General features: G+C 39.4%; 1 protein-coding gene across 4 annotated transcripts in view; it reads left to right on the forward strand.

The window, feature by feature from the left end:
- The window catches only part of LOC136857819 (uncharacterized), a 132,085-nt gene that overhangs the window by 43,899 nt on the left and 70,265 nt on the right, over window positions 1–17,921 (forward strand). For all 4 annotated transcript variants that reach the window (XM_067136768.2, XM_067136771.2, XM_067136770.2 and 1 more), the window contains exon 2: window positions 14,450–14,703. In XM_067136768.2, the coding sequence (XP_066992869.1) occupies window positions 14,450–14,703 (254 nt within the window). The remainder of the gene's footprint in view (window positions 1–14,449; window positions 14,704–17,921) is intronic.

The raw sequence follows: 17,921 nt of genomic DNA on the forward strand, positions 1-17,921 counted from the left end.
TTAACATCCGAGAATGAGTTAGCTGCAAAATTTATAATTTTTAATAATGGATCATTCATTAGAATTATGAATTCACTCATTCAGGACAAATATTTCATGTTCCCTATGGGAATCAACATCTATATCATAAAATATACACTGAGTGAATTGGCCTTGCAGTTAGGGTCGTGCAGCTGTGAGCTTGCATTTGGGAGATAGTGGGTTCGAACACCACTGTCAGCAGTCCTGGAGATGGTTTTCTGTGGTTTCCCATTTTTACAGAAAGGAAATGCTGAAGCTGTACCTTAATTAAGGTCATGGGCACTTCCTTCTCACTTCTAACCCTTTGCTATCTTATCATTGCCATAAAACCTGTTTGTGCTGGTGCGATATAAAGCAAATTGTAAATAAAATATGCAGCCCAGTAAATGAAGTCTATAATATTGTAATCTTACATTATCTTGATGCACAAGCTGGTCATTTCGTATTTTGGTATAAGAAGACAGTGAAGAAACATCACTGAAGAAAGCATACTTTAAGTTGCCAATGATAAATTCCCATTGTGATTTAAGGTATGGTTTTGTTAAACTGCACAATCCAAGGTGGTTTTGAAGACCTTTTCCAAATGGTCACGTCACTGTCACTAAGTTCAAGGATCAGACCAACAGCTGGCATTCAAATATAAAAATATATATTTCTCACCCTTCTTGCCTTTTTCCTTGGTGTAAAATTTTCTCATGCGATATAAGGTATGGTTTCCAGGAGAACACTACAATTATAAAAATAATATATCCAAATCTGATGATGTGATCTCTACAAATATTACAATTAAACTCACAAAAAAATTTTGCAGGTATTAGACGATATCAGATTTTCACGCAGCCAAAGACAAGACACATTGTTGTTAATTAGACAAAATAAATAATTCAAATATTAGACGATATCAGATTTTCACGCAGCCAATGACAAGGCACATTGTTGTTAATTAGACAAAATAAATAATTCAAATTGAAATAATCACCTATTTTCATTGTTGTAAATATACAATGGTAACTGAAATGTTCAAGATTATACGTGATATTTATGATATTTTGCCTCGCAAAGTCGCAATATTGCATGTTAGCATAAAACTCAAAATCTTTCTCATCAAATACTTAAAATATGTAAATAACAAATGTCATGATCCTTTTTCTAATAGAATTTGAGATGAAGTATAAGTTTTTTCCAATCTTAAAAATCCGGTACTACAAGGTTTAAAAAGGACGCGGGACATTTTCTTTAAGTCTAAGGTTAATCCTTAAATACGGAATGTCTGGCAACCCTAATTGGCGTGCAGACTTTTGGGTTATCTTTTCTCATACCCTCATCGATGACTTTGTTGCTGCCATCTTTCACTGAAGCAATGATCCTCTCTGAGTATCAGCTGTTGGCAGATTCCAGCATCACAAAGCCCATCGACAAAGATGTAGGCTACCTTCCGCTGTATGTGCTCCAATGGTAAGCCACCGACTGCCCTATGGGTAAGCTGTTCTACCTCTGTGCTGAATTCCTGCTGTGATTCACCTGTGTTTTGAGTGCCCAGTTGGACACTGTGTAACATCTGTAAGATCTCTGTTACTCCTCCATGCATCTTGGCGATGAGCTGTATGTCCCTCTCCTCTGGCGTCCATCCTTTATGGTTGGCCTCAGTCTTGAGCAGGGTGCAGAACATATTTGCAATTTTCTTCAGTCAAAGCAAGGGGGTTTCATTTTTGCGACACTCGCACCTCTGTTGCCACTGATAGACCTCACTCTGGATTTTAGGGCTGTAATCCTTCCTTGTAGATTAGTCATCTCCTCAAGTCTTGACCACTGGACTGTACAATCTGAGGTATTGCCTTAAATTGTTTGTCAACCATTTCATTCACTTCTTGCCTCAAGTCTTGAACACTGAACTCTACAATCTGATGTATTGCCGTGAACTGTTCTTCTTTTACCATTTCACGTATGTCCTGCGTGAGGTCACTTTTAATCTTACTTTAAGAGCATACACCTTCTCTTCTAACTTGTACTGTCCACTGTTAAATTCATTCAACTTGTCTTTAAGTTCTATCATAAGTCATCCTGACAAGATTTAAACTGTGACTTAAGTCCTTCTTCCCTGGATTAAAATTGTTACTTGAGTTCATCCTGACTAGCTTTAAGTTCTGTTTTGAGTTCTACTCTTAAGTTTTTCCTGAAATAATTGAATTCATGCACAAAGCTTATCTAAGAGGGCATGAAAGCCAGACAACAACTTACATTTAAAATGTCCTAGTACTGAAACATGCTACTGACTGAATCTTGCTTCTGACACCACTTGTAGTAGGTTATTGGGGTAAAGAAAAAAAAAAAAAAAAACTAAAAATTATGCACATAGAGATAACATGTTACTGTCCACTAAATCTATTGAACTACTATTTAGAGTTAATCACAAGGTCACTTGTCCTTGATTTTTTCACTCGACACAGTTTTTACTCACATTCGTAACACACACACTCTCAGGCGATTCTATTGCACACCGATAAGTCGAACTCCTGTACCCCGACACAGATTCTTAGAGTGCAGTATTGTTCTGTGTAGCCATCTGACAGACTTGTCACGGACTCGCAACCTTCTGCTTATTTTCACTCGCATTTGATGCACTCAAGGCTGGCTCAATGCAGACTGGCTGTGTGCCAGTTGTGTGATTTATAAAGGACTGTAGAAGATTCTAGTAGTTGCTAATTCAAGATTCTCTGGATGTCAGTTCTCATCTTAAATGTACACTAGGTAAGCTGACTCTAACTAACATCTTTGTAGTGAACGTGCCCCACAGGCATGATTTGAGTAGAGACTCATGTGTGAACATTGAAGTGGACAAAGTTAATACAGATATGGTTAAAATTTGTAAAAAATTTTGTAATCCTCAGGTAATTGAATGCAGCAGTTTTGAGAGACACTGCTACAAAAAACATGGCCTTTGTCTAAACAATTCAGGTAAACAGAAGATTGCAAATGTTCTCGATTGTATTAATCATAAGTAGGGCCCTGATTCATATGTAGTAAAAACTCCGAAAATATGCATGCTCATATGCACTAAAAATGTTGTAAATATGCACTAAACATGAAATAAACTACACTTACCAGATGCATTATTTAATTTTAATTTAGTGTTAAATCGACAAACATGTTTAATTCCATGCTAAATGATGCATGTCAGTAGGTTTCAACAATTTTTTAATGTTTTCAGGTGTCAATTACATTCTGTTGTCGGCCAGAATTAATTTATACGCTGGAAATTATCATTCTACGTCGACAGATGTAAGTGGGCAATACTTGAACACTGGGACTGAATGTTCGGAACATTCTTCTGGAAAAATATTTAGGCATTTTTCGGTTTAATCCGGTGAAACACTGCAGTAGACGAAGAGCAAGTTAACAGATGAACGCACTTGTTTAAGCAAACCTCAGGAGGCCACTATAAGGAGAAGGAAATAGCTATTGTGAAAAGCGTCATTATCCGTCTACCTGTTTGTATTGCGACACTGAAAATTTTTTCCTTGATGAGGGAAGGTTTCTTATGTTGCCAAGTGATGTATAACATACAGAGTTCACTAGATTTTTAATTTTGTTCAGAAATCTTAAATAATCGATCACACATAAGAGAAAAATATGTCTGTATATGCACTAACACTCAAAATATAAACTAACGTTCAAAATATACATTTGCATGTGCATTTTTTAAAAATCCGGGCCCTAATCATAAAAGGCAACTCCCTTGGCTTATAATATTGACCAGGATAACCAGTAGAAAGAGCCAGCTGTACTTCAAGCTGGCTCAGTCAACTATGAGGGGTGTACTATATTGTTTTACACTTTATTTTTTTGTATGTCCGAGTATTGTTCACATTTCAATTTTGAAGGACGTGACGTGTAACTAGTGTCTTGTTCCACCGTTTGGTAGCAGCACACGTACAGGGACCAACGAATGCATTCTTCGTAGCCATTTCATAACAACACTGTCAGCGTAGGAGCAGACAACATGGAAAGCAACCGTCAGGGACAGCGCTATACAACTTGGTTCCTATGGAAAAAAGGTGTGACCACTGCAGAAATTCATCGGTGCTTGGTGGAAGTTTATGGAGAACATGTGCTGTCACGGAATACAGTTTACAACTGGGTGGAAGGTTGGAAAACAGGGCGCACGTCGGTGGACAAGGGAGCCAGTTCTGGAAGGAATGTGACAGTGTCAATGCCAGCCAACAGTGCCTGGGTCAAACAGGCCAATCAAGGAAACAAATGCATCACATTTACGGAAATGGAGGCAGCCAGGGGAATTAGCCGAAACACCCTGCAGCAGATCGTGCACGGTCACTTACAGTTGGGGAAGGTGTCATCCACGTGGGTGCCTAGACTTTTGTCTGCAGACAAAAAGCAGAGGTGTGTGGTTGTGTGCAGAGAACTTTTGCAACGCCATGATCAAGATCCAGCCAAATTCATGGCTAGGCTTGTGACTGGTGACGAGACATGGCTCCATTACCATGAGCCATAAACTAAACAACAATCAATGCAATAGGAGCATAGGGACAGTTCATGGTGCTGCCACACCCACCATACTCTCCCGACTTAGCACCAGGTGATTATCACCTGTTCGGCAACATGAAGAAACCTCTGCGTTGTCTCTGTTTTGCGGATTTTGCAGAACTGAACACAGCTGTCAAGCCATGGGTACGCAGCACCCCGAAAGAATGGTTTCAGGAAGGTCTGGAGAGAGTGACACATCGATGGCAAAAGTGCATACAATTACAAGGAGATTATGTTGAGAAGGTGGACGTAACAACTGATGTGTAATGTACTTCATTTGGGTAGAAAAAATGAAGTGTAAAACAATATAGTACGCCCATCGTAGAAAATGAAACTCAGGAAAGTAAGGAATTTAAAGTTACCTAATTGCAACAGTCAAGTTTTAGGGAGGAAGGGGATCTGAGATTGCTCTTGGTAAACTTTCAAAAGTGTAGTAAATAACATATATCATCATTATAGACCGTTATGCCTTTTAGCATTCAGTCTGCAAGCCTCCGTGAATTTATCAAACGTTGCCAAAATCTTCTATTTGCAACTAGTGCTGTGGCCTCATTTAGTTCTATACCTCTTATTTAAATCATTAGAAACTGAGTCTAACCATCGTTGTCTTGGTATTCCTCTACTTCTCTTAGCCTCTATACCAGAGCCCATTATTCTCCAGGTAACCTATCCTCCTCCATTCACCTCACATGACCCCACCAGCGAAGCCGATTTGTGCATACAGCTTCATCCATCAAGTTCATTCCTAACTTAGCCTTTATCTCCTCATTCTGAGTACCCTCTTGCTATTGTTCCCACCTATTTGTACCAGCAATCATTCTCGCTACTTTCATGTCCGTTACTTCTAACTAATGAATAAGATATTCTGAGTCCACCCAGCTATCACTCCTGTAAAGCAAAGTTGGTCTGAAAACAGACCAATGTAAAGATAGTTTCGTCTGGGAGCTGACTTCCTTCTTACAGAATACTGTTGATCACAACTGCGAGCTAACTGCATTAGCTTTACTGCACTGTGATTCAATCTCACTATATTACCATCCTGGGAGAACACACATCCTAAATACTTGTAATTATCTACCTGTTCCAGCTTCGTATCACCAATCCGACACTCAGTTCTGTTGAATTTCTTACCTACTGACATCTGTTTAGTCTTCGAAAGGCTAGTTTTCATACCATACTTATTGCACCTATTTTCAAGTTCCAAGATATTAGACTACAGGCTTTTAGCACAATCTGCTATTAAGACAAAGTCATCAGCATAGGCCAGACTGCTCACTACATTTCCATCTAACTGAATCCTTTCTTGCCACTTTATACCTTTCAGCAGACGATCCATGTAAACTAAGAACAACAAAAGTGAAAGATTACAGCCTTGTCTAACCCCTGTAAGTATCTTGAACAAAGAACCAATTCTATCATCAATTCTCACTGCAGCCCAATTGTCAACATAAATGCCTTTGATTGATTTTAACCCATTAAGGACCAAGCACTGAAAAAACATACTTTTTTGGAATATTATTGTATATTCCTCATGAAATTAGATCAGAAAGACCAGAAAATGTGGGAACATAAAGTATTTACAAATAGTTTAGGTTCAGCATTGGGCCTAGTAGGCATCTTCATTTAGCAAGAGTGAAATTGTTGGAAACAGTTTGAATGAAGATGAATATTGCATTTTTGACTCTTGTTAATTGTTGTGCTCTTGCACAGTTGGCATCTTCTTCTAGTTTTGTTTTCCTCTTGGATTATGAAATGTCTTATTTGATCACAATGCGCTTCCGTGGGTAAAGCTGCCTTTGACGCTCGTCCATAATTAGAATTGTCTGTCCCTTCTATGTCAGTTTCTTTATTGCCTTCCCCATCATCACCACATACTTCATCATCTTTAGTGTCATCACCATCAGATTTCAACAGGGCCAGAGCTATGTATGACCTAAACTGCAGCTGAGAGATTTTTTCATCGTTTGCTAGTCTATGTATTTTCCAAGAATTGACGATGACACTGTCAATCAAATTTATAAACGGAGGCCACCACCCCTTTTTACTCCTAACTCGAATCCTGTAATTGCCCAATGCCATTGTCGTGCATATGATTGTGTATCTGATTCTCCTCAAATGTTGAAGTTGCTCCAGTATGAAGCAGTATGGTGCAAAGTATTTGACGCAGTCAGTAACAACTCTATAGTAGCTGCTCTGTCATTTTCAGAACTTGTGAATCGAAGTACAGTGAAAATACTTTGTAAGGTGACTTACCACGTACATTGATTTTTATTTCTTCAATTTTAGCCTATTCTTCTGAGGTTGGTGAAGAAGTATAGATAGGAGCAACTTTTCTCCAGTTTGGGAGCTGCTCCTTCTTTCTTTCTGCTTCCTGTTTAGGTTTCTTTACAGCTGACCTTCCAGGTTCATACTGTTCTTGTTCAGTACTTACATGTATTTCAAAGGTACCCGCCGCATCACGTAATTGTTCCTCTTCCACAAGACAAAGTCTTCTTCATCTGTTATTTCATCGACATCGTGTGAAATATAGACAGCGTCAATGTTATCTGCATTCACCAAGTTATCATCATCATCATCATCTTATTCTGCTTCTAAGATAGTTACGAGTTCCGCCACAGTTATTTTTTTCTGGTAGATGCGACAGATGTCGGAAAACAATGAAATTCTAATATAAATACGAAAGATGTTATACATAATTGCACAGCAAACAGAAAATGTCCTATTTATAAAATCATTCATTTTTAATACAGTTTAGCATACGGTACCTTTCTTGCAATATTGTTTCTTTATCAACACACAAGTACAGTTTCATGCTTCTCACTGCGCTACTAACGCATACTTCAACAATGAAGGAAGTAACAGAGTTGCAAGTACAGTCAAGTGAGCAGTCTTATGAATCAGGAATACATCCTTGTTAATCCCAAAGTTGCGTAAACGCAACATTATTGTAAACTTCAAAAATAGGCTTTATGTGACAGATTCATTGTGTGAAAAAGACCTATTGTCTTACAAGTATGTCTATAAAATTTGAATATATAAAAACAGACACAAAATATCTATTTTATTTCTGAAAAAAGAATTCAGAACTCAACCTGGTTACATGTTGTGATCTTTTCAATCTTAAAAAATTCAGAAAAAATGCCATTACTTGTATTTAGCGTGGACAAGTAAATCAACAATATTTCTATGATGTTCCTTCAGTATATCGATGCTTAAAATTAAAATTCACTGAAACTTTAAGTCGGGGCAAAGACAAAAATAAATGGGTTAATAATCTACCCTTGATCCCATAGTCCTCCAGTATGGTGAACATCTTTTCCCTCGGTACCCTGTCATATGCTTTCTCTAGATCTACAAAACATAAACACAACTGTCTATTCCTCTTGTAGCATTTTTCAGTTACCTGGCGCATACTGAAAATCTGATCCTGACAGCCCCTCTGTGGTCTAAAACCACAATGGTTTTCATCCAACTTCTTCTCAACCACTGATCGCACCCTCCCTTCCAAGATGCCAGTGAATATTTGCCTGGTATATTAATCATTGAGATATCTCGATAGTGTTTGCAATCCTTCCTGTTCCCTGCTTTTGTCCAATCTGAAGGTACCTTACCAACTCCCCATGCTAATCTTATTATTGTGTGAAGCCATTTCATCTCTACCTCTCCACTATACTTCACCATTTCAGATCTGATTTCATCTATTCCTGCCGCTTTATGACAATGGAATTTGTTTACCATCCTTTCCTTTCCTTTCACGTTGAGAAGATTTTAAAAATATTCTCTCCACTTGTCCATTGGTTCCCTGGGATCTATTATGAGTTCACCTGAATTACCCAAAACACTTTTTCCCTCCCTTCCTAAGATTATTTATTACTGTCCAGAAAGGTTTCCCTGCTGCTTACCCTTGTCTTTCCAGGTTATTACCAAAATCTCCCCACGACTTCATTTTGGATTCAACAGCTATTTGTTTCGTTCTGTTTCTTTCATCTATGTACATTACCTGTCTGCATCAGCCCTTATTTGGAGCCATTTCTGATAACCCTTCTTTTTTACATTACAAGTTGCTCTCACTTCATCATTCCACCAAGATGTTCGCTTTTTCCCATCTTTACACACAATTGTTTGTAGACATTCCCTTGCTGTTGCTACTACAGCATCCCTGTATGCCACTCATTCTCTTTCTATATCCTGAACCTGATCGGAAATTGTCAGTAATTATATCCATGTACTTCTGTCTAATTTCCTCGTCCTGGAGATTTTCTACCCTTGTTCGTTTGCATGCAGATTTCACTTTCTCTATTCTAGGCCTAGAGATACTTAGTTCACTACACATCAAGATAGTAGTCTGTTTCATCGAAAACTCCCCGAATCTGGATCTGGTACCCCTAGCCTCCCATGTGTAGCGGTGAATAGCCTTATGCTTGAAGAATGTATTCGTAACTGCTAAACCCATACTAGCACAGAAGTCCAGCAGACGCTTCCAATTCCTATTAGCTTCCATATCTTCCCCACATTTACCAATCACCCTTTCATATCCTTCAGTTCTACTTCCAACTCTCGCATTGAAATCGTCCATTAGCACTATCCTATCCTTGCTGTTTACCCTGACTACGATGTCACTCAATGCTTCATAAAACTTGTCTGTTTCATCCTCATCTGCACCCTCACATGGTGAATACACTGAGGCAATTCTCGTCCTAATTCCTCCAATTGCTAAATCTACCCACATCATTCGCTCGTTTATGTGCCTAACAGAAACTATGTTGCGTGCAATAGTATACCTGTGAACAGCTCTACCCCACATTCTGCCCTTCCCTTTTTAACACCCGTCAAGTACACTTTATAATCTCCTATCTCTTCCTCGTTATCTCCCCTTACCCAAATAGCACCTACTCCTAGCATATCCAGATGCATCCTTTTTGCTTACTCAGCCACTTCTACTTTCTTTGTTCCATAAGCCCCATTAATATTAATAGCTCCTCATCAAATTCCATTTTGTTCGCCAAGTTGTTACCAAGGAGTCCCTCTCCTGTCAAATGGGAGTGGGACTCCGTTACTCCCATAGGTCTGAGGCTTGCTTAAAATGTTCTGAGCTCGGTAAATTCATGACGCAGGATGCTTCCTTACTTACACATAGTCCAAGTGAGGATCTCTCCTCTAATGGGTTATGGACCACCGGTGGATTGTATAGCCCTAGCTGCTTGAGCACAAGGAAGGCCATGACTCAGAATATGTCTCAGATGCCCACTCCCATTACATAGCAACTGGTATCCTGACTCTCATGACCACATACTAGGCCATTCAGCCATTGCCCATGGTTCACGAACTAGGACGTGACTACAGTAAACCACACCATGAAGCGTGCGTAGTAAATAAGCAATTAAAATTTGGTACATTGATGGAATCTTATGGGATATATATTGTGATAGGAGTGGAATCATGGTTGGGAGAAAGAGTGGGCAGTAGAGAAGTATTTCCAGAAGAGTATACAGTCTATCGTAGAGACCGAGGTGATAAAATAAGGGGGGGTATTCTTTTGAAGGAAACTTATTGCTCACATGAGTGGTTTGCTGATGATAGGGATGAAATATTAAGGATAAAATTAGTTTGTGATAATATGAAGGAGGTGGGAATTAAAGGAACATATAGGCCTGGAAGAGAGGAAAGATACATGGACTTAACCTTAAATCACAATAATTCAGTTGTTGGAAAAGTGAAGGGAGTAATGTGGATACACTTTGGGCAAACTTTAAGGCAATCATTTGGGAAGGAGAGAAGAGATTTTTACCTGTTAAGGAGGGTAGAACAAGTTGATGAGATCTGATACCTTGGGAGCATCCTGTCTAAGCAATGTACTTTGGAACAGTATTGAAGAATAGACTCTGTACTGCTCACATAATATTTGGATGACTGTCCCAGAGAGTCTTGAGGACCAAAGATTTAACAGTCTGTACCAAACTTATGCTTTATCAAGCTGTAGTAATTTATACACTATTTTATGAATGTAAAGCCTGAACCTTATACTGTTGTGACATAAGAAGCTTAAGCGCTTCCACCAGCGGAAACTCTGTTCCATTTTGAACATCAGGTGAGGGACCATATCACCAATCTTGCAATTTTAGAGAAAGGAAGTCTTAATAGTGCGGTTCCAACATTGGTCATCGACTTAGATGAACAAGGCGTTTCTGCTGTCTGATTTACAGTAGAGACCCTTGCCAAATCTTCTGTGGTTTACTTTGCTCTGGCACAAGACCTCAAAGTGCTCCTTTGAGATGATATAAAGACTAGCTAAGCAAATCATGAAGGAGACCATTATAAATCTCCAGATCTGGGAAATGTTTGCTTAGGATGCTTATTTTGGCAGCGATCCATCTTTGCCGCTGTCTAACTATTCAAACAAGAATCTCGCAGACACGAAGAGTCCAAATGGCAACATGCAAGCTTTGCCAAGTCCAAACACACCCTCCGCCATCTATAAAATGCCATTTGTGTGGAAAAATGTTCTACACAAGAACTAGTTTGTTTAGTCACCAGAAGTTTGCGATAAAGCTCACCAAGTGTGAAGTGAATTGTCAAGCAGGAAAATTGTATACTTGAGAAAGAAGTAGCAGCCAATAATGATATCAAATATCTCTATTACACACAACTGCAGAGGGATTTGAAAACTATCTTGCTTTAGTGTTTGTGACAACTTACATGCTAGTTCATAGCAAAAACTTGACTCTCATCTTGATTTTGATTAGGTTGTTAGGGGGCTTCAGACAAAGCATTATTTATAACCCTTTCCAGCCCAAGCATTGAAGAACTTTTGGGGGGGGGGAATAACTTATTACCTACTATATTCTTAACAAGCATTGCCTAACTAAGTTATGTACTACATTTCAAAATTTTGGGTTGAACCCAAATTGCTTTTCTGGGTTTGGGACTTTAAAGTCCCGTCAGGTATCTAGATACAGGTTTCCGGGTATGAACTTAGTTAAAATAATCACCTCATAATGGACACATTTACAGTACTCGTTTAATAAAAAGGACACAGGAGAACTATTAAATCAACATTTTAATAAAATGGACACTGGAGTACTATTAAATCAACAATTTGTACCACTAAACATAATGACACACACAAATCATATGGTTTATGAGAGAGAACATGTTTTATATGAACATCTTCCCTGTCCTTGCATCTGATCTCAGACTAGCATTTCGTGGTATTCCATGAAGCAGTTCTTCTTATAGAGACACTGGAATACGTTACAATGTGAACATTTGGAATGAGGTCTCGATTCAACTTTTTGGGAGCTGCAAACTTCACATTCGTCCCCTACCAGGTATAAACTTTGGGTAGTGGATGCCTGTGTTGCCCGTGCAGGCATTTGCATGGAACAGAGAAAGCTGTTTTCTTTCGTTTTATATCTGATTTGCATGTCACTGCCTGTCCAGAATTTCTTTTCTGTTCACGTGATACATCCTTCTTTGTATCCGGTTCCATGGCTAAATGGTTCGCATGCTGGCCTTTGGTCACAGGGGTTCCGGGTTCGATTCCTGGCAGGGTCGGGAATTTTAACCACCATTGGTTAATTTTGCTGCCACGGGGGCTGGGTGTATGTGTCGTCTTCATCATCATTTCATCCTCATCACAACACGCAGGTTGCCTGTGGGAGTCAAGATCTGCACCTGGCGAGCCGAACATGTCTTTGGATACTCCTGCACTAAAAGCCATATACGCCATTTCATTTCATTTCATTTCATTTCATTTCATTTCATCCTTCTTTGTCATGAACCCTTCTGCATTAGAGCGTCTGAACTCTAGCATGGTAATTTTGTCAATAAGGTTATCATACAACACGCAGACATTGACAAATGTAATACCCAGAACACCCCAAAATATCCTGTGCCACAATTTCCTAGACTTCCGGTCCACTGGATACAAGGCATGAAGACGATCTACAAGGTCAACACCTCCCATGAACTGGTTAGAGTCTGACACAGTCTCTGGACATACTACGCTTGATTTTGAGCCATCTTTCATTGTTCTTGGCACAGTGGTGGTTTCGATTCCATGATAATTTGAGATGAGGTGGACAGCTCTATTATCTTTCCATTTATAAACTCCTATACCCAAATTTTAGAAGCAATAATCACAATCCCCACGAGCCATCTTCTTGTTATCCACCTAGTTGTCTGGGAACCCACGTCTAGTATGACGAATTGTCCTACAGGCAAAAGTTTCTTCTAACTTCAGTTTTTCCATTAACTTTATGGTGGAGAAAAAATTGTCAAAAAATACAATCCTTCCCTGTCCCCAAAAATGGCCTTGTTAACTGCAGAACAACACGTTCTCCCAAAGTGTATTCAGCAAATTCTGCATTTTGTTTCCCCTTGCCTTAATAAACTATGAAAAAGTATATCCCTTTTGGTCAGCTACAGTCCACAGCTTGTAACTGCGTTTCACTGGCTTCATAGAATTATACTGTTTTAGTGAGCTTCTGCCTTTGAATAGTATAAGTAGATTCATCAACACTTTGTTCCCATGTAACATTGTAAACCTCCTTATATCTGACATCTGTTGATCATTGGTCTTAGTTTTGTACAGTTTATCCCCATTGTTTTTTTGGAGCTGCATTGTTGTCATTCACGTGCAAAAAGCGCAAAATATCTTCAAATATATTTCTAGACATATTCTCAGCTACCACCTTTACACCCAAATCTGCACTTGTAGCCCAATAATGCTTCCATGACAGTAAACATTTGTGACCCGTCAGAAAGTTTATTCCAGTAAAAGAAAGTAATTCATCTTCTTGTAGGTTTAGAATCTTGCTATTCTGAATAGCATAAAGGTTTGATTGATAAGTTATATCTTTGAAGATAGGTTTCACCAATGTCAGAAAGATATCTGTTGGTGTCCGACGATCTGACAGCATCTGCAAAAGCAGAAATGCAGTAAATCATTACCAACTCTAATTTACAATCACTGACGGTTATGCAACTCATTACAGGGAAGTGATGCTAAACACACATGAATTCTTACCTCCTGGTTGTTTGAATGGTCGCAATGTTTTTGTAACATTCCTTTTCTTCCAACAGCAATCAGGTTACGGAAGTCTCTTTGCGGCATCCCTCTCAGGACCTTCTGCAGACGAACTGGGTACAGAACTGGCATAATTTTCCCTTATAGTGTTATCAGGAAATTGATTCTCGGCATTTATAGAACCATTAATGGTGACCACTTCATTTGTACCATAATTTACAAGAGCAGATGCAAACACAGAATCAAAATTATTTTGTGAAGCATTACTAGTATTCAAAACATTCAATAAACCATTTTCATCATCATCTTCACTGTGTATGTATATCAGAGTTTTGAGGGTTATCCGGTAAGTCTTTGAGTAATACATGATTACTCAAAAATGTCACCCTTATACAGAATGTGTTACTTTGCCACGGAATGTACTCTTGATGCCCAACGGGACTTTTCAGTCCCAAGTAGATTTTTACATTTCACTCTCGTTACATTCAAACAACAATATATCTGAATTGCTAAATACACACTTTGAAGTATTATTACGTCAATAGCCACTTTCAGGATGCCTCACTTGTTTCACTCACAACATAAACAGATATTTTTGCACGTCATATTTCACACAACACAAAGGAGAGGCTCATGCCGATTCAACCTGCTCTCTAGCGATAAATGTTTACATTTCTGTCTCGGCAGTTCTTGTGTGTGTACTGCATGGGACAACAGAGTCCCGACAGGCATCTAGGGTTCAAAAAATACGTACAATACATTTTATATGGCAAAAAATAGGACTGGGACTTAAAAAATCCTGCCAGGTAAGAAAGGGTATTAGAATATTTATATTTTTTCTTTCTTTTTCATTTATAGGTACTGTGCTGGTTGACATTATTGGACAAGTTATGACGATTGGTATTAACCGACCTGAAAAGAGGAACTGTGTCGATACTTTAACTGCTCAGAGATTGGTCAGAGTTATCACACAATTTGAAGCAGACAGCTCTGTCAAGGCTGGGGTCTTATATGGTACTGGAGGAAACTTTTGCTCAGGCTTGGATCTTAACGAAGTGTCTAATTTCATGGAAGACCAAGAATTTAATTTCCAGCAGGGTCAAGGTCCAATGGTTGGTTGACTTCACATTTATTAGTACCTTATGAAAAGCAATGTTATTGACTTACCTTAAGATAAGGATTTGCTGCAGTTCAAATATATACAGATATATACATTTTCATCATAGATTCTTATACCTTTCAGCGTTCAGTCTGCAGTCCTCTGTGAATTTACCAACCACCCCACAATCCTCTATTTGTAACTAGTTCTGTGGCCTCAATTAGTTCTGTACCTCTTATCTTTAAATCATTAGAATCTGAGTCTAACCATCATTGCCTTGGTCTCCCATTTCTTCTTTTTGCACTCCTTAACAGAGTCCATTATTCTCCTAGGTAACATATCCTCCTCCATTCGCCTCACATGATCCCACCACCGAAGCTAGCTTACACGTACAGCTTCATCCATCGAGTTCATTTCTAACTTCATCTCCTCATTCTGAGTATCCTCCTGCCATTGTTCCCATCTGCACCAGCAATGATTCTCGCTATTTTCTTGTCTGTTACTTCTAACTTATGAATAAGATATCCTGAGTCCACCCAGTTTTCACTCCCATAAAGCAAACTTGGTCTGAAAACAGATTGATGTAAAGATAGTTTCGTCTAGGAGCTGACTTCCTTCTTACTGTTGATCGCAACTGCAGACTTGCTGCATTAGCTTTGCTGCACCTTGATTCAATCTCACTTACTATACTACCATCCTGGAAGATCACACATCCTAAATACTTCAAATTCTCTACCTGTTCCAGCTTTGTATCCCAATATGACATTCAGTTCTCTTGGATTTCTTACATACTGACATCAATTTAGTCTTAGAAAGGCTAATTTTCATACTACACTCATTGCACCTATTTTCAAGTTCCATGGTATTAGACTGCAGGCTTTTGGCACAGTCTGCTATTAAGACAAAGTCATCAGCATAGGCCAAACTGCTTACTCCATTTTCACCTAAGTCAATCCTTACCTGCCACTTAATACCTTTCAGCAAATGATCCATGTAAACTATGAACAACAAAGGTGAATGATTACAGCCTTGTCTAATCCCTGTAAATAACTTGAACCAGGAACTCATTATACCATCAATTCTCACTGCAGCCTAATTATCAACATATATGCCTTTCATTGATTTTAATAACCTACCCTTAATCCCATAGTAGGGTGAACATCTTTTTCCTTGGTACTCAGTCATGTGCCTTCTCTAGATCTGTGAAACTTAAACATAACTGTCTATTCTTCCTGTAGTATTTTTTCAACAATCTGCCAAACCAAAACCAAACCAAAATCCATGGCACTACAGCCCTCGAAGGCCCTTGGCCTACCAAGCGACCACTACTCAGCCCGAAGGCCTGCAGATTACAAGGTGCCGTGTGGTCAGCACGACGAATCCTCTCGGCCGTTATTCTTGGCTTTCTAGAGCGGGGCCGCTATCTCACCGTCAGATAGTTCCTCAATTCTAATCATGTAGGCTGAGTGGACCTCAAACCAGCCCTCAGGTCCAGGTAAAAATCCCTGACCTGGCCGGGAATCAAACCCGGGGCCTCCGGGTAAGAGGCAGGCATGCTACCCCTACACCATGGGGCCGACCAACTATCTGACACATACTGATAATCTGATCCTGACAGCCCGTCTGTGGTCTGTAACCATACTGGTTTTCAATCATCTTCCTCTCAACCACTGATCGCACCCTCCCCTCCAAAATCCCAGTTAACACCTTGTCAGGTATACTGATCAATGAGATACCTCGGTAATTGTTGCAAACCTTCCTGTTCCCTTGCTTATAGATAGGTGCAGTTATTTCTTTTGTCCAATCAGAAGGTACCTTACTAACACACCATGCTAATTATGTTACTCTATGAAGACATTTCTTCCCTGCCTTCCCACTACACTTCACCATTTCAGGTCTAATTTCATCTATTCCTGTTGCTTTATGACAGTAGAGTGTATTTACCATGCTTTACACTTCCTTAAGTGTAATTTCACCAACATCATTATCCTCTTCCCCCTGAGCTTGGTTTGTTCGCGTCACCAGAAAAATTTCTTTTTACGTTGAAAAGATTTTCAAAATATTCCTTACACCTGTCCAGTAGGAGTGGGCATCTCGGACATATTCTGAGTCATGGCCCTCTTTTGTGCTCAGACGGCTAGAACTATACAGTCCACCAGTGGTCCCTAACCCGTTCGAGGAGAGCTCCTCACTTGGACTATGTGCTAGTAAGGTAGCATCCTCCTTCATGAATTTACCGAGCTCAGAACATTTTAAGCAAGCCTCAGACCTATGGGAGTAACGGAGTCCCACTCCCATTTGACAGGCGAGGGACTCCTTTGAAACAACTTGGCAAACGAAATGGAATTCAATGGGGAGCTATCAATATTAATGGGGCTTATGGAAGAAATAAAGAAGAACTGGCTGAGTCAGCAAAGAGGATGCATCTGGATATGCTAGGAGTAAGTGATATTCGGGTAAGGGGGGATAACGAGGAAGAGATAGGAGATTATAAAGTGTACTTGATGGGTGTTAGAAAGGGAAGGGCAGAGTGTGGGGTAGCGCTGTTTATCAGGAATACCATTGCACACAACATAGTTTATTAGGCATTAAATTAGCGAAAGATGTGGGTAGATTTGTCAGTTGGAGGAATTAGGACAAGAATTGTTTCAGTGTATTCACCATGTGAGGGTGCAGATGAGGATGAAGTTGATAAGTTTTATGAAGCATTGAGTGACATCGTAGTTAGGGTCAACAGCAAGGATAGGATAGTGCTAATGGGCGATTTCAATGTGAGAGTTGGAAATAGAACTGAAGGATACGAAAGGGTGATTGGTAAATGTGGGGAAGATATGGAAGCTAATGAGAATGGGAAGCGTTTGCTGGACTTCTGTGCTAGTATGGGTGTAGCAGTTACGAATACATTCTTCAAGCATAAGGCTATTCACTGCTACACATGGGAGGCTAGATGTACCAGATCCATAATACACTATATCTTAACCAACTTCGAATTCATTAAGTCTGTTAGGAATGTACGAGTTTTCTGGAGATTTTTCGATGCTACCGACTACTATTTGATCTGTAGTGAACTAAGTATCTCTAGGCCTAGGATAGAGAAAGTAAAATCTGTCTGTAAACGAACAAGGGTAGAAAAATCTCCAGGATGAGGAAATTAGAAGTACATGAATATGATTAGTGACAAGTGTCGAACAGTAGACAGTAAGCAGATTCAGGATATAGAAAGAGAATGGG

The sequence above is a fragment of the Anabrus simplex genome, chromosome 1, assembly GCF_040414725.1.
Source record: "Anabrus simplex isolate iqAnaSimp1 chromosome 1, ASM4041472v1, whole genome shotgun sequence".
NCBI classification, from domain to species: domain Eukaryota; kingdom Metazoa; phylum Arthropoda; class Insecta; order Orthoptera; family Tettigoniidae; genus Anabrus; species Anabrus simplex.